At 38.2% G+C, this 18,388-nt stretch overlaps 1 protein-coding gene across 4 annotated transcripts in view; it reads right to left on the bottom strand.

Moving 5' to 3' along the window:
- Window positions 1-18,388, bottom strand: part of UNC79 (unc-79 homolog, NALCN channel complex subunit) — a 365,110-nt gene that overhangs the window by 31,498 nt on the left and 315,224 nt on the right. For all 4 annotated transcript variants that reach the window (NM_001194012.2, XM_077937833.1, XM_077937832.1 and 1 more), the window contains 2 exon segments: window positions 3,857-3,961; window positions 14,561-14,671. In NM_001194012.2, coding sequence (NP_001180941.1) covers window positions 3,857-3,961; window positions 14,561-14,671 — 216 coding nt within the window.

The following is an 18,388-nucleotide window of genomic DNA, read 5'->3' as shown; positions in this document are numbered from 1 at the left end:
TTGTTCAGTTCCCACCTATGAGTGAGAACATGCAGTGTTTGGTTTTCTGTTCTTGTGATAGTTTGCAGAGAATGATGGTTTCCAGCTGCATCCATGTCCCTACAAAGGACACAAACTCATCCTTTTTTATGGGCATGCCTCACTTTTATTTCTCTGATTAGAAATAAAAATTGCTTAAGAGTTTATGGAACAAGGATTTGTTACTTTGAAATGGCTTAAATTTATTTTTCCCTTGGTGTTGAAACCCAGGAACAAACTATGCTCAACATATTTTGTTGGAGAAGACTGAAACATTTCCATAAAGTTGTTTTTCCTGGGCGTGATCTGAAAATGTCTCCAAAATACCCCTTCAATCTAAATAATTTTACAACTTGACATTTTCTAACTTAACGATTTCAATGACAAGGCACACATTTGTTTTAAAAAGATGAAATGGCAGATGAAAACCCATAAAACACATTCGGAAGTATCTTTTTGCTGTCTTTCTTCTTAATTTTTGTTATTTATTCACCTAACTGTGATGCAATAATCACTGTTTTTGTGGTTTCCTTAAGCACTGGGTAATTTAAACTGTCAGTGTTCTTTTGGCATCTTGTGACAAGTGCTTATTACAGTTGACTAATGTATTTCATTGCAAACCAATCTCCAGCAGTTACAGTATGGAGTGCTAGACCCCAAGAAGATCAGCCACACAGATCTGCTCTGCTCAAGACAAAGGGCAATTAAGGGAATGCTGTTCACCATCTGCAGGAAAGCACCTTCAATGCCCTGAAGTGGTTTTCAGGTGGCACATCCCCAACTGCAACACTTTTAGAAGCAAGTGACCTCCAGACACAGTCAGGCTGCTAACCTTAATCCCTCCCGGGATATTTCCCTAAGCCCTGTTCACCTGCCCTCTCCTCCAAGTCAGTGTAGATCCCATGAATCTTCAAAAAGATCTCTTTGGGCCGAGAGCAGTGGTTCACACCTGTAATCCCAGCACCTTGAGAGACCAAGATGAGTGGATAGCTTGAGTCCAGCAGTTCAAGACCAGCCTGAGCAACATGGTCAACACCCATCTCTACTAAAAATATCTAAAAAATTGGTCAGTCGTGGTGGCCCACAACTGTAGTCCCAGCTACTTGGGAGGCTGAGGTGGGAGGATCACTTGAGCCAGTGAGGCAGAGGTTGCAGTGAGCTAAGACCGTGCCACTGCATTCCAACCTGGTAACAGAGCAACATCTTATCTCAAAAATAAATAACTTAATTAAAATTCAATAAATAAAAAATCTGTGTGAACACTGCTTGTTCTCAAAGGCAATGTTGCTGCTGCTATGTGAGCAGAAGGGCCTGGCCAATGCAATCCACAGAGAGAAATGCAAAGTTCGTCTCTCCTTAGGAGCACAGATATTTTCTGGCTGTGACTTTGCTTGTCTTCTTCCTGGGCTGTCCAGCACCTTGGTAAAATAAGAGCCATTTCATTCTGATGACATCATGCCCCGCATCCATTGCTGTCATTTTCCAGCAATCACTGACTCGCTGAGGGTTCAATGTGTCCTAGAAAGCCCTTCAAAGACAACTCAAGACCATTCATTGAAAGTACACCAACTTTTTAAATAAATCTCAAGCCTTTGAGAAAAATTCAGTTCTGATCCTAATGATTTGTAGTCTCTGGAGGGGGAGTATGGAGACCAGGCAGTGGTTATTCAACAGTAAATGACAAGGGTTGTTCCTCATCTTCTCTACCAGGTCAACTCCTGAACTTCTGTGCATCCTTCAAGGTCCATGTGAACTGTCTTCTACAAACAACACTTCCTTACTCAGTACACATCTCTACTACTGCACCTGTTGTACTATGTGGGAATTGTTTTTTTAATTTACATGTCAACTTCAATTGCTAAATTGTAAACTCCTGGAAGGAAGATGTCATGGCTGATTCTTCTGTTTCCTCAGCACCCTGCAGAGCACCTGGCCCATGTCAGGCCTCATAATGCTTCATAAGCCTTCCTCCGTGTCCTAGGTTCAGTTAGCCACTCCCTCTTCCATAGTGTTTTATACACCGTGTAGATTTTCATGAGAGTAGTTAGCACATTATCAGGATATGCATGTCACATCTCTATATTCCCAGAACCCAGCCCAAGATAGGTGGTCAGTAAATATTTGTAGTGGGAAATACTGCTGAAGAGTCAGATGTGGCCAGATGACGGAAGACCTGGATAGTTCAGACCTTACGAGGTCACTCTAGGTTTCTGATGCAAGAGTGATCTGCATCAGAAAAGTAGAGTTTCAGCAAAATTCCTCTAGGCAGCCACAGGCCAGAAGATTGGCTTGGTGTGGAAAGAGATGAAGCAGGTGCAAAAAGCTAAGAGCTGTTACAGTAATCCCTGTAAGGGATGGAAAGGGCCTGTCAAGGCTGTGTGTTATACCGAAGGGAGCTGGGCTGTGAGTCCTAACACACTGAAATCAGGTGCTTGATACTACCTGTCACTTAGGCCAGCACTGTGGTCTTGGGCAAGCCACCGAACCACCTCCTGCAGTACAGAACCAATGCTTCATGAGGCTGTAAAGATTAAATGCTTAACACATAATAGGTCCTCCATTAGTGTTCCCTTATCTCTCATGTCTCCAAATGAGTACCCACAATTCAGGGAAATCTGTCTAGTTCCTTGATACCAAGCTCCCATATTCCTTCAATCATTTAACCCTCAGCTTGCAGGCCCAGACTCTGGGACTGGTCTTAATGCTCATCAGCGAGTGCTGACACAGCTGTGATGCAATGGCTGGGCACTGTACCCAAAGGCCATTGAATGACACCCTGATCCCAGCTGTAGCTCATGGCCAGGTCTCTAAATCTAGCCTCAACCCTTGGGTGAGAGGCAGGGTGCCAGGTTACCTGAACACCTGCTGATTCCTCTGGCAGAGCCAGTCTACTTTTTCTCAACCCTATCCTCATGCCATTATCCCTTAATGTACTCCACCATCCTGCCTAAGCCTCCTTTATGCTTGAAGCCAGTCAACCTCTCTAGGCTGAACCCTAATCCCAGGCAAAGACATTTGTCTGTACCCTCCAGTCCTTTGTGACCCAACTCAAATGCTACTTCCTTCATGAAGTCTTCTCTGATTTCACATCATAAGGGATGGGATCCATGCTGCTTTCAATTTCTCCCTAGGATTTTGTTTACCTCTTTCTCTTATGATACTATCATAGCCTGTTTCAGGTCATCAAAACCTGCATGCCTGCCTAAGATGCTGAGTTAAGGACAGTAGAGTAGAAGGCTTTAGTCCCTCAGAAGCCCTAAAACCAAAAGAATAATTGTTGACAGTTCTCCAAAGTCTGTCTTATAGTGGTCCTCGGCCTCAGTTGTCCCCTGAGGGCTGAAGCATACTTATCCCCCACTGTGGGTACTACTCAGTGCATCCTGCCATTTGACTGTCTCTGGCCTGGCCTATCCTCTCCTTCACTTCTGCTTCACAGAGATTTAGGGACCACCTATACTCATTTGACTCTGCAGTCAGACCTCAGCCTGTTCCCTGAATTCTGGTCTCAGGCCTGTCTCAGCTCTGGTGACTGACCTGCCCCTCTAACCTACTGCATCACGCATTTCTTGAGTACAAAAATTATTGTTTTATTCTTCTTTTTAACCCCCATAGAACTAATTTCACAGTAGGAACAAAATCAATACTCCTTCTTGGACTTTTTTAGCCAGTGGAAGTGTCAGGTGCATACTATTAGTTAGGTCATGGTCCATATAAGATATATTATTTCTCATCTCTGGGCAAAGATGTTTAGTTTTATGCATACACTCTACACCTCACTTAATTTTCCCAAACATACATGGATCTCATGAAAAGTTTTACAAATCAGGCATAAGCTTACCTGGACGAGCAGAAGAAGGTTTGTATCTGGTAAAGGAGATTTGAGTTTTAGGGCCTGCAGAAGTTCTAGAACAACACTACGAGACAAGTAGAATTTATCTCGTTCCTAAAGAAAACAAAACAGAAGGAGGTAAATGATTTTAGAAATTCAGTTAGAGTAGATCTATGTCAAAAGAGCTCCCAAAAGATCCACGGGTCAGAAATAAAAAATAGTATTTAAAAACGCATAATGAAGTGTCCTCAAGAAATAAAATTGGAACTTAAAAAAAAGGCATTTGTGTGTGTGTAATGAGTTTACAGAAGCACTGAGGATAAATAATTTAATGGATAAGAAAAAGATAGGTTATGTCTTAAACATTGATGCCCCAGTATTTGGTTCTTATTCACAGGAAACAGGTTCCAAGAACTGCAGCAACTAAATCAGTCTAAAATACAACTCTTTAAAGTATTCTGTGACCTCTCCAAGGAACTTATTTCTGAAATGGACTATTTCAAGCATCCAGAAAAACGGAGAGAATGGAACAGAGTATGCACCTACCACCCATCTTTGTCAGATCACATCATTTTGCTTTATTTGATTCATCCTTTTTTTTGGAATCCTAGCTTCTTTCATTCTTTCTTAAATTCATACATAATATTTATACATATTTATGGGGTACATGTGATATTTTGTTGCATGCACAGAATGTGTAGTGATCAAGTTAGAGTATTTAGGCTATTCATCATCTTGAGTGTCTACCATTTCTATGCATTGGGAACATTTCAAGTCCTCACAGCATTTTGAAATGTACAATATAATGTTGTTAGCTATGGTCACCCTACTCTGCTATTGAACATTAGAACTCATTTCTTCTATCTAACTGTATGTTTGTATCCATGAACCAAACTCTCTTCATCCTCCCCCGACACACCCTCCCCAGCCTCTGGTAGCTATCCTTCCATGCTCTACCTTCATGAAATCAATTTCTTTTAGCATCTACATATGAGTGAGAACGTATGATATTTGTCTTTCTGTGCCTGGTTTATTTCACTTAATGTAACAAACTCCAGTTCCATCCCTGTTGCTTTTTTTTTATGGTTGAATAGTAGTTCATTACGTATATATACCACATTTCCTTATCCATTTGTCCATTGATGGACACTTAGGTTGACTCCATATTTTTGCTATTGTGAATAGTGCTGCAATAAACATGGAAGTGCAGGTATCATTCTGATACACTGATTTCTTTTCATTTGGATAAATACCAAGTAGCGGCATTGTTGAATTGTAGGACAGGTACTTTTTAGTTTTTTGAGAAATATCCATACTGTTTCCTATAGTGGCTTTATAAATTAAATTCCTATGAACAGGGAGCAAGAGCTCCCTTTTCTCCATATCCTTGCCAGGCTCTGTTATTTTTTGTTCTTTTGATAATAGCCATTCTAACTGGGGTAAGATGATATCTCATTGTGGTTTTGATTTTCATTTCTCTGATGATTAGTGATACTGAGCATTTTTTTCATATGCCTATTGGCCATTTGTATGTCTTCTTTTGAGAAATGTCTATTTAGGTCCTTTGTCCCCTGTTTAGTGGGGTTATTTACTTAGTGGGATTATTTATTTAGTGGGATTATTTGCTTTTTTAAAATTTTAGACAGGGTTTCACTCTTGTTGCCCAGGCTGGAGTGCAATGGTGCGATCTCAGCTCACCACAACCTCTACCTCCTGCGTTCAAGCAATTCTCCTGCCTCAGCCTCTCGAGTAGCTGAGATTACAGACATGTGCCATCACACCTAGTTAATTTTGTATTTTTAGTAGAGATGGGGTTTCTCCATGTTGGTCAGGCTGGTCTTGAACTCCCAATCTCAGGTGATTCAATTGCCTCGGCCTCGGAAAGTGCTGGGATTACAGCTGTGAGCCACCGCACCTGGCCCTGTTTTTTGTTTTTTTACTGTTGAGTTGTTTGAGTTCCTTGTATATTCTGGATATTGATCCCTGGTTGAAAGTTGATTCATCCTTTTTAAATACTAAATGTCACAGAAACAGGTGAAGCTACCTATATGGTGCTCTCTTTTCTTTCTTCCTTTCTCTTTTCTCTGAAGTGGCCACTATTCTGAATCTGGTACTTATTGTTTCATGTATGTTTTTACACTTTATGTCTCCATTATAATATATAATATTGTTTTGCATTTTTTGACTTTCTGTAATGTTATATTGTATATATCTTTCCACAACTTGTAATTACTCACTGCAATATATTTTTGAAAGTAATCCTTATTGATACACGTAGCTCTGGTTCTTCCAACTCAACAGCTTAACAATATATAATTGTATGAATTTACCAAAATTCATCGGTCAGTCCTCCTGTTGATGGAATGTTGAATTGGTTTCAATTTTGTAAGCCTTTTCTATTGCTGAATATAACACATGTTCAGAAAAGGACATAAAATATAAGCATACAGTTAAATGGATTCAGATGGTATGACACTGTAAAATATATATTTGGTCTTCGATCCTGTATCTGACATACAACTCCTAAAACCCTTAGACTCTCCAAACTGATGTCTTTTTGTATGCTAATAAGTTGACTGATGGCTGGCAGCATAGGTAGCAGTAGGAAGGGGACTGATCACCTGAAAGACCAAGACACATTTAGAGAGTTGCGACTATCAGCCCCACCCTTCAACCTTTAGAGAAGGTCTTAGAAGGGTTGATGGCTGGGTTGATCACCAATGGTCAATGGATTAATTGACCATATCTACATAATGAAACCTCCATAAAAACCCAAAAGAAAAGGGTTTGAAGAGCTTCTGGATAGCTAACCACATGGAGGGTTCCTGGAAGGTGGCATGCCCAGAGAAGATATGGAAGCTTTGTGCCCTTGTGCCTTGCTTTATGCATCTCTTCATCTGTATCCTTTCTAATATTCTTTATAACTGGTAAATGTAAGTAAGTGTTTCCCTGAGTTCTGTGAGCTGCTCTACCAAATAAATTGAGCCCAAAGAGGAAGGATCCCTAATTTATAATCAGTTAGACAAAAGCATGGGTAGAACAACCAGAGCCTACAGTTGGCAAATGAAGGTGGGAGGTGGAGGGCAGTCTTAGGGGATGAGCCCTCAACCTGTGGGATCTGATGCTATATCCAGGTAAGTAGTGTCAGAATAGAACTGAATCTATTCTGCAGAATCCATTGCTTGCTTTTTGGTAGGAAGAAATCTCCACACATTTGATCACAGAAGTCTTTGGTCTTGACTGTGAGAGCAGAGGGAAAACATGGTTTGAGTTTGAGTTTTTCCAGTCTCAGAAGATGGACCGAATACTCATATAATCACCTCATGGGCAAACAACAGCACATTGCAAGTGTCTCAGAAGCCCTGTGTGTCCTGTCTTAATCCTTTCATAATCAAATAAGTAGAGTCCCTGTGGGGCTGTCTCCACCGTCTTTTCTTCCTATTCATTTTCACTCATTGTGTCTTGCCTCCTCATATGTCTGGTTATCTTTGATTGTGTGCTGAATGCTTTGTTAGGAAGATATTTGCAGAAATATTTGTAGCCTGAAATGTTACCTTCCTTCAAAGAACTTTCTGTTTGTTTAGTGACAGGGGCACAATCACAGCTCACTGCAGCTTTGACCTCCTGGGCTCAAACGATCCTTCCACCTCAGCCTTCAGAGTAGCTGGAGCTACAGGCATGTGTTACCATACCCAGCTAATTTTATTTTTTTTGTATTTTTTATACAGACGAGGTTTTGCCATGTTGCCTAGGCTTAGGGTTACCTTAATACACATACAAGGCTTGTAATATTTTATGTTGGGCTACCACAGGGCTTGACACTGAGCTGTGTCCACATGAAGGAAAGTTACTACGGGGGTGTTTTTACTTCGTGGTCCCAGCCAAAAATGTGTAGGTCAGGAGGCGTGGTATCAGGGTCTCTATTCTTGGTAGGTTCTGGATTCGGACTTTTGTCCCTCTAGCCTCATGGGGCTTCCAAAACTGCAGCCTCTCAGTCACATCTAGATTGACAAACACTCCCAGGGTAAAAATGGCCATCAGTGCTGGGCTCACAGCTCTGAATTTCTGGGCTCTCCCTGATCTTAGTCTCATAACTCTTCTCTATATAGTTAGCATTTTGAAGAAGTTTTCAGAAAATATTTTGTTCACTTTTTTCTTTTTACTTTTTAAGTTAACTGGGAAAAAGGTTCAAATTATCTTGTTTACCACCATCAGAAGAGAAAATCCAGGATTTTAATTGTCATTATACTAAACCTATAGGTTATTCTGTGAGAATTACCTGTTTTTACTATTCTGGGTCTCCATCCATGAACATAAAATATCTTTCCATTTATTTAACAATCTGTAATGCTCTTGAGTAAAATGTTCTGGTTATCTCCATAAAGTTCTTGCATATTCTTTTTTTTTTTTTTTTTAAGACAACGTTCTCACTCTGTTGCCCAGGCTGAAAGCTCGCTGCAGCCTCAAACCCCTAGACTCAAGTGATTTTCCCACCTCAGCCCCGCAAACAGCTAGGACTAGAGGTATGCACCACCATGACTGGATAACTTTGTGTGTGTGTGTGTGTGTGAAGGACACAGAGTCTCGCTCTGTCACCCAGGCTGGAGTGCAGTGGTATAATCACGGCTCACTGCAACCTTCACCTCCCAGGGCTAAGCGATTCTCCCACCTCAGCCTCCCAAGAAGCTGGGACTACAGATGCATGCCACCATGCCCAGCAAAATTTTTGTATTTTAGTAGAGACAGTGTTTCACTATGTTGCCCAGGCTGGTCTTGAACTTCTGAGCTCAGACAATCCACCCACCTTCACCTCCCAAAGTGCTAGGATTACAAGGCATGAGCCACTTTGTCCAGCCAAATTTCTTTTTTTTTTAATATATAGATGGAATCTCGCCTTGTTGCCCAGGCTGGTCTCAGGCTCCTGGGCTCAAGCAATCTTCCCACCTTGGCCTTTCAAAGTGATAAGATTATAGGCATGAACCACCACACCCAGCCATTGCACATTCTTATTAGATTTATTTTTTGTCACCACAATAAATGACATTTTAAAAGTATGTTTTATAATCATCTGTAGTTGAATATCAAAATTTGGTGATTTCTGGGTATTCATTTGTATCCAACATCCTTGCTGAGCTCTCTTGTAGGTTCTAAAAAGGTGTCTATAGATTCCCTTTGATTCATTTGTAATCATATCACCTATGAAAAATGAGAGTTGTATTTTTCCTTTCTAATCCTTATACCTTTGATTTCTTCTTCCTGTGTTGCAGAAGTGAATGGGACCTCCAGTACCATGATAAATAGAAACAGTGATGACAGGCTTTCTTGTCTTATTTACGATTTTTAAAGGGATGACTCTTAGCATTTCACCATTACATACAGTGCTGGCTAGATGCTTCTGGTAGACTCACTATATGAAGTTAAGAAGTTTCCCTTCTATTCACAGTTTGATGAGAGTTTACGATAAATGACTACTGAATTATAAAATATGATTTTCTTGCACCTGCTGAATAATGATAAAAGTTTTTCTTCTTCAATCTGATAACATAGTGATATTAATAGATGTTCTAATATTTAAACATTTTTATATATCAAGAAATTTCCAACTGTGTCATGAGGCCCTATTTCTAATGCATTGATTTGCTATTATTCATTCAGAAGTTTTGCATCTATGAAGGATATTGACCTATAATTTTCCTTTCCCCTATTGTCCTTCTCTGGTTGATATCAAAATTCTATTTGCCTCATAAAATGTATTGAGAAGTGTTCCCTTTTTTTCTATTCTATTGTTTGTATAAAGAAGAGATCAATCAGTTCTTAAATGTTTAGTAGAAGTTGTCCTCTAAAGCTGGAATAGTTTTTGAGGGTAGGGTTTTAACTATTGATGCCATTTTCCAGGCATCTAAGTCTAGTCAGTTATTTCTTTTTCTTTTTTTCTGGATGTTCTATATGATATATTTCTAGAAAATTGTACCTACTGTCAAAGACTTCAAATTTACTGGCATAAGATTGTTCATTTTAAAATCTCTAATGTCTGTAGTTATGCTGATATTCATCATCATTGCTGATATTCTTTATCAGTGTCTTTTATCTGGCTTTCTTGATCAGTCTTGCCAAGGGTTTGTCTATTTTATTAGTCTAGTCAAAGAGCCACCTTTCTGTTGAATTGGTCTTCCATTGTATCTATGTTTTCCTTCCTTCCTTCCCTCCTTCTCTCCCTCCTTCGTTCCTTCCTTTCTCCTTCCTTCCTTCCCTCCTTCTCTCCTTCCTTCGTTCCTTCCTTTTTTCCTTTCCTTCTCTCCCTCCTTCCTTCCTTCTTTCTTTTTTTCAAAGAAGAAGAGAGGGTCTTGCTCTGTCACCTAGCCTAGAGTGCAGTTGGTGCAATCATAGCTCATGGCAGCCTCAAACTCCTGGGTTTAAGCAGTCCTTCCACCTCAGCCTGCAGAGCAGCTAGGACTATAGGTGCATGCCATCACACTGGCTAATTGTTTTATTTTTCTGTAGAGACAGGGTCTTGTTATGTTGCCCAGGCTGGTATATCTGTTTTTTATTTCATTAATTTCTGCTCTTATCTTTACTGTTTCCTTTATTTAATTAATTAATTGCCTACTATCTGTTCCATGTTTTAAAATCTTCCACATTTTTAAATATGTTCTAAAATTGGTTGATTCAGGATTCTTTATATGACCATTTCATCCACTTTGCTCACTGTATTGTTTGAATCTACTATATGTTTTATCTGCTTGATCTATCCATAACTGAAACAGAAAATCTCCCTGTATAACCTTGAATTTATCAATTTATCTTTGTAAGCCTATTATATTTTGTTTTATATATTTAGAGGCTATATTATCAGCTCTAGGTAATTTTTGAATTGCCACATTATCTGGGTAAATTGCTCCTCTTATCAATATATCGTGACTTTCTTTATAATAATGCTTTTCAACTTAAAGTCAGTTGACTGACTTCAGCTTTCTTTTCATTAGTATTAGTGTGGTGTATCTTTTTTCAAGCTTTTTCTTTTAAATTTTCTCAGTGTCTTTAGACATGTTTTAGACGTAGCTCAATTTTTAAAAGTCAATCTGACAATCCCTAGTGAGTCTAGTAAACTTATGTTTATTGTGATTCTGTCATCTTACGTGTGCTTGTTACAGCTTGTTCTATGCTTCTCTTTTTGTCTTGATTGAACTTTTATTCTTGTTTTATTTTCTGTTTGGAACTTATAAATTGTATTTCTGGCCTTTGGAGCTTACATTTACAATGTCTACATGTATTCTTAAGAGTTTAAAGTTATTATCTCTGCCCTTCTTGTAGATAATATATAGAATGCTTTAACTCCAATCTCCAACCACACACACACAACCCCCCATCAGAGTACTATTTTCTAGTATTTTATTGTTATTTTGTTTTTATGCCCATCTGATTAACATTATTATTATTACTGCTTTGTATTATCAATGATCACTTAGATTTTCACACTGTACCAATTTCTTGGAGCATCATTCCTTCACACATTTCACTCCTTCCTTCTTGGTTCACTTTCCTTCTTACATCTTTTAGTAGTTGTTTCAGTAAGAATCTATTAGAAACTTTCTTATTTTCTTGATAGAATATCTATTTATCCTTCACTTTTGAAGGATAGCTTAGCTGGTAGAGAATTCCAGGTAGATAGTTCTTTTTTCTTATCATTTTAAAGACATTTTTTTTTTCATTTATCTTCTGGCTTTCATTGTGCTGTTGAGAAGCGTATTGTCTGTCTTCAGAGTGTCTTTTCCCTTGGTTGTTCTGAAAATGTTTTGTCTTGCTGTTTTGACAAGTTATACCTACTCATGTACACTATGACATGAGCAGGTAAAACTTTAGCTTATTTATAATACTTTCAGGGCTCATTGTGTTTCCTGAATAAGAAAATTAAATATTTTCATCAATTCTAGAATTGATAAAAAGCAGATTTTCCTTATCTGAAATATTTATTAGATATATATTAGAATTTCTCTTTATATTCATCTCTTTCTCTCTCTCTTCTGAATTCTAGGTAATTTCTTCCAATCTATTTTCCATTTCACCAATTCTCTCTTTGCCTATGTCTAATTTGTTATTTAACCTATCCATTAAGTTTTTTATGTCAGTGATTGTTTTTAATTTCTAGACTTTCTACTCTGTTTAAATCTGTCTGGTTCATTTTTAAAAATTTTTGAAATGACTAAATCTATTATATTATTTTATTTATTTTTCATATGCTTATCATTTAAAGTATAGTCATTTATATATTTATATTTTTATTATAATATTTTCTAATATTTATATATACATTCTTCATATGCATATCATTTAAAGTATAATCACTTATATATTATCATTTTTAATGATATGTTTATCATTTATATCTTTATCACATAGTTTTAATATTGAAAGTTCTCATGGGAAATGATCTTGCTACTTGTTGACTATCCTAATCTATCACAAGGTGGGTTATATCTTCATTTGTTTTGTAATTTTAGATTATGAGCTCATGTTCATTAGGATTTTAACTATAGGAATCCTGCTGGGCATAGGCTGGAGACATATTAATCCAGAGAAGGTTGAGGCTTGTTTTGATCTTGCTTCTGCCAGATATTCCAAGGTTATTACTTGCTTAGCACTAATGTTATTTGACTCTTCAACTTGGGAGTTCCAAGAACATGCAGGTATTATAAATTCAGACTCTAAACCTGATCCAAGATAGGCCCATGTTTACTAATTCGCAAGGGAGACTATAAATCTTTCTCCCAGTTTCCAAACTGAGACAGACACCATTCTTTGTCACCTCTATATAAGAATGTATTCTTTCCAAACTACCCTTTTACCAAGTGACTAGCCTTTCAAGGGTTCTGACCTTTTGCTAGGGATAACTCAGATCCAACTCCCTGCCTGGATAATCCCAAGACTTCATCTCCTTTCCTTGTATGGGCTTTAAAACTCTAGCCACTAAGTTGCCAAGACAAGCAACACCCCCACCACAGGGCTATTTATATGCTTACCACTCTGATCCTCAATCCCGCTTCATTTTTGCTCCTTTCATTCTTATAAAATTAGCTCTACATTAAAAATCACCTTTATTACATTTCATCCGGTGTTCCTAGTAGTTTAAGTGGTATGGTTTTCAGGGTATCTAGACTACCAGATTGCTAGAAAGAGAAGTTTCCAAAGTTCTTACCTTTCTGTGCCTTTTCTTTTGATTATATAAGGGAGACAGCTGAATTAGCTACTGCTATTTTTAAACGATTTCTTATAGTTTCTCATTATCGGTGAGGAAGGTAGGAACACCATCAACTGAAGCTTTCTACAAGTAGTCATCATCTTGTATTAGAATGAGAAAGGGTAGATGATAATGGGAAGTAAGAGGCCACTAAAGTTATGAGGGATTATGAAGAGATATTGTATGTAATGAATATCTTGAATTGAAAACCAATAATATCTTGAATTCAAATGCTAGAAAGGCCCCTGTAATCAATATCTATACTGTACAACATAGAAAGTATAAACTCATTATGATTTGTCCCCCCAAAAAGGTATAATTTAAACAAATTAAACATAAACACAATGAAGAAATCTAATGGTTTCTAGAAATAGAAAATCTTTTTGGTGCTGTTTCTTATAGATCTACTTTTTTAAGTGAAAAAGAAGGAAGAAGTTATCTTTCAAGAAGATTCTAAAAGAAGAAAAAAATGCTGACCATCTTAGTAGTTAGAAAACATATTGCTCCAGGCAGGGTAATAAATAGTTTCTAATCAGAAAAACCAAATAAAAGATTACCATGGAACACTTAACATGACAGAATGGACCCAAGTTGGTAAGAAAGAGGACAAGAATGCTTTAAATAGAATGAAAGCCTTAGTATAAAATTAGATTTTTATGAGGAAAATAAAGGGCTTATAGAAATGGACAACATGAATAAGAGACATTCTGAATGTTCAAGAGAGAACAACAGAAACAGAGACCCATTGAAAACAAGCTTGGAAAATTTGGAAATTGAAAGGGTAACATTTGCACATTGTTCTTAAGGACAGAAATGCTCCCAATTTGCCCTGCCTACTGCTTTTCCATTAGGACAGCATCTACCAGCTCCAACAAGGCTGCTACTGCCACTGGGCCAGCAGTACTTTTCCACTTTCTCGGTAGTGGGCCAGGGTTGCTACAGATAATGCAATAGAGAAACCATTATTAAGACAAGATGACAAAAGATGAGATTCCAATCTCAGAGGCCAAGAACCCAGACCTGAAAAGACAGACACATGATGAGAATTAAGGAGCCCTTCAAAGGCTTTTACAAATGACAAGCTGATATTCTTCTACTTTGGGTATAAAAATGATACGTAGAGATGTCTTGCCCCCCAGTCATGGGATGGTGAACTTGAAAAGGACCTTAAGAGGTCCTGTCAACCATTAGCTCTTTTCATTAAAAATACCACTTCTGTTCTAACCACATGACCCTCAGTTCTCCAAATCTGCATATGTGCATATTTTAGACATTTTGTGTGTGTGTGTGTGTGTGTGTGTGTGTGTGTGTGTGTTTAAAGTGTTTCCTTACCATGGTATTTATTAGATCTCAGTAGTATTACTCATTTTTAACTATATGGAAGCAATTGACCTAAAAGGGACTTGACACTGATTCAAAAGAATATATTTTTTCCAGTTTTCAGTTTCACAGGAACACGCATATGGAAGCTTGCTTACCTTAGTGAAAGCTCGGTAACATAAGCCACACAGCTCCACCAGGTAGGCCAGAGTGAAGACGGCATTCTGAATTACAAAGCTGAGCAGTTTTGAAAATGGTTCCAACAAACTCTGCAATGAGATTGGGGCCAAATAAAGTCAATTGCTGATTATTTCATTTTAAAAAGTATTAAAATCTTATGATACTTTAACTAATGGAATCACTGTTTTTTAAATTGAAAAATCTATTGCCAGATGGCTCCTGTAGCAACCCCGTTGGTCTAATAAAAACAGAACTGCACCTTCAGTCAAGGGCTCAAAGAGCAGGATCAAATCATTTCACTGCTCAAAAAGACATTCATTTTTCCATGTGGTATCATTTACAAACCTTCCTAACTTCAACCCTGTCTTCATGTCCACCCTAAGCAATCAAGAGTGTGGGGTTGGCAGTTGGATCTTCCACTCTATTTTCAGCACATTTAAGTGTTTATGAGTTCATCATATTCAGATCCGGAAGCCTGTCTTCTGGGTTAAGTAGCGCAAAGCACCCTTGCGTGTAAGTACCAAAGTACTATAGCTTATATAAAATTCATCACAACCCAGCCTTCTGCCAATGTTTATCAGGAAGGCATAGTCTGTTTCGGTTTCTCCCCCTGAATCTTACCCATAAAGGATCAGTTTTAGTTCCATATACTTTCTTAAGTTATTTAGAAACATTTGTTGAGTACCTACTGAGTGTCAGACTGAGTTAGATGGATGATTTTATATAGTTTATCTTATTCAAATTTTTCATAACTATCCTGGGAGACAGTGTGTTACAATATAGGTAACGACACAAGCACTAAATTCTGACACAAGGGTTTTCACACTCTAGCTCACTGTGACCTTGAATAAGTGATTTAATCTCTCTGGAACTTGGTTTTCTCCTCTGTAAAAGGGGAATAATAATGGCTTCCACCTCATTAGGGTGCAAGTTATGAGAATTAAAAGAGATAATATATGTAAAGCACTTGACACCAGTAAGCTCTCCATCATTGTTAGCTATGGTCTTCATTATTAACCTTCTGAAGCTTTAGTATCCATTCCTATTCTGCAGCTTAGGCAGTTAAGTAGACAAGTAATTTGCCTAAGGCCATGAAGGTATCAGGTGGAATTCAAAGCCAAGTTCCGGGGCAATTTTCCACAGGTAGAATTGCTCTGCAGAGAAGATAGGATTTTAACTGGATTTCAAAACACTTGCATGCCATGATTTCCACTACTTCTCAATCTCTATAGTGCTCGCTGTCTGGTTTTCAAAAGTAATATATGTTCAATGTCAAACTCAAGATATGTAGGAAAGGACACATGAGGAAGTAAAAGTCATCCATAATCCCACCACCTCATGATTACATTTTGAACATAGTGGAAATATTACACATGTAAAATCTTGTATTTTTTTTTATTATACTTTAAGTTCTAGGGTACATGTGCACAACGTGCAGGTTTGTTACATATGTATACATGTGTCATGTTGGTGTGCTGCACCCATTAACTCGTCGTTTACATTAGGTATATCTCCTAATGCTATCCCTCCCCCCTCCCCCCTCCCCACAATAGGACCTGGTGTGTGGTGCTCCCCTTCCTGTGTCCAAGTGATCTCATTGTTCAATTCCCACCTATGATTGAGAACATGTGGTATTTGGTTTTCTGTTCTTGCGATAGTTTGCTGAGAATGATGGTTTCCAGCTGCATCTATGTCCCTACAAAGGACACGAACTCATCCTTTTTTATGGCTGCATAGTATTCCATGGTGGATATGTGCCACATTTTCTTAATCCAGTCTGTCACTGATGGCCTTTTGGGTTGATTCCAAGTCTTTGCTATTGTGAATAGTGCCACAATAAACATATGTGTGCATGTGTCTTTATAGCAGCATGACTTATCATCCTTTGGGTATATCCCCAGTAATGGGATGGCTTGTATTTTGTTTTTTATTAACTTAATATACATCAGAAATTCCCAGTGCCATTTAATTCTTCATAATCGCCAATTCTATAAATAACACCCCAATAAAAATATTTTACATGAAATTAGCATTTGCATTTTCTTCCTTGAATAGATTCCCAGAAAAAAATGACTAAATCAAAGGATATAAGCATATTTGAGGTTCTTTTTTCTTATTGATACGAAAATGAATGCACTCTGTGTTAGTTGACCCTAAAGATAGGAATTCTGTTTTTTACTTATTTGTATTCCCCACAGAAATCCATGTGGTGCTTTCCATATAGAAAATCTTAAAGAAACTCACAGAAATAGTACTAATGATTCATTATTCTTTGCTCCATATAAATGCTGTTGCCTTGAGGTTGGGTGCAGTGGCTCATGCCTGTAATCCCAGCACTTTGGGAGGCCGAGGTGGGTGGATCACTTGAGGTCAGGAGTTCAAGACCAACCTGGCCAACATGATGAAACCCCATCTCTACTAAAAATACAAAAATTAGCCAGGCGTAGTGGCACATGCCTGTAGTCCCAGCTACTTGGAAGGCTGAGGCAGGGAGAATTGCTTGAACCTGGGAGCCAGAGGCTGCAGTGAGCCAAGTTGGCATCACTGCACTCCAGCATGGGCGACAGAGTGAGACTCCGTCTCAAAAAATATATATATATAGATGTGTGTGTATGTGTGTACATATATATATATGTACATTACTGTCTTGAAACTGATGATAGATGAATGGAATGGGAATGTCTCATGTTGCACATAATGTATCCTTATTGGTCAAAAAGAGAAGCCTGAATTCAAGCCTATAAGAAAACTTGCTCTTATATCAAACTTGCTCTTATATCAAGTTGCACAGTGATGGGGCAATACAGACCCAAAGGACCTATATTCAAGTCTCAAATCTTCTACTAACCAGCTATGTGACCCTGGCCAAGACATTTCATCTCTCTGAACCTGTTTCCTCATCTGTAAATGAGCAGATTGAACCCAATGATCTCTTTGTAACTTTCTAGCATAAATCATGAGTCTATGAAAGCACAGTCAACTTAAATAGTTGCAGAATACGTACATTGTTGGTATACTAAATAGTAATTACAAGCTATAGCAATACAAACTGTGGTACCACGGCATCGAATGCAGCCAGAAAATATAGCTTGGAATAAAAAGGTGAATGAGACACGGTGCAGAACTTCTTGAAGCTTGTGGTCTCATTGGGACCACTTCAGGGCAATGTCCGTGCTACTATAGAGAGCTCTATCAAATACTGTGGGAGCTGGTACAGGAGAAAGTTGCTACAGATAATATGAACATGTATTTTCATTAAATGGGACCTTGAAGAATGAGAAGGAGTTCATCACACCAACAAGGGCATAAAGCATTTCAGGCAAAGGAAATGGCCTAAGCAAAGGCAAGGAAATACGAAATTAAATAAGATTATATATCTGAAGCATTAAGCACAATGTCTGCCATAGGATAACAAACAGTGGTTGTTGTTTCGATGATGATGATGATAACGCTGATTCTGAAAGTGCACAGGAGGAATGGATGAAAGAGATATGGAGCCAAAGATTAAATTGGAAAGGTGGGCTGGAGAGTTATGAAATAACATCTTAGATACCACATTAAGGAATCTGGACATCATCCTGAAATAAATGAGAAGTTATCAGAGATTTTAAAGCAAGGAACCAACACAATAAGACCCTGTTTAGAAGGATCGCCTAGTTAGTAGTATGGGGAATGGATTGGTGGCCATGGCACAGGGCTAGTAGGACCAATTACAAACCATGACATTGTGATGTATTGGATAGAGCTCTTTATACAAGGCACTGACCTAGCGTGAAGAGAGAGAAGGAGGCTGAAAGGGAAGCATT

The sequence above is a fragment of the Macaca mulatta genome, chromosome 7, assembly GCF_049350105.2.
Source record: "Macaca mulatta isolate MMU2019108-1 chromosome 7, T2T-MMU8v2.0, whole genome shotgun sequence".
NCBI classification, from domain to species: domain Eukaryota; kingdom Metazoa; phylum Chordata; class Mammalia; order Primates; family Cercopithecidae; genus Macaca; species Macaca mulatta.
This window is presented reverse-complemented; position numbering and strand designations above follow the sequence as displayed.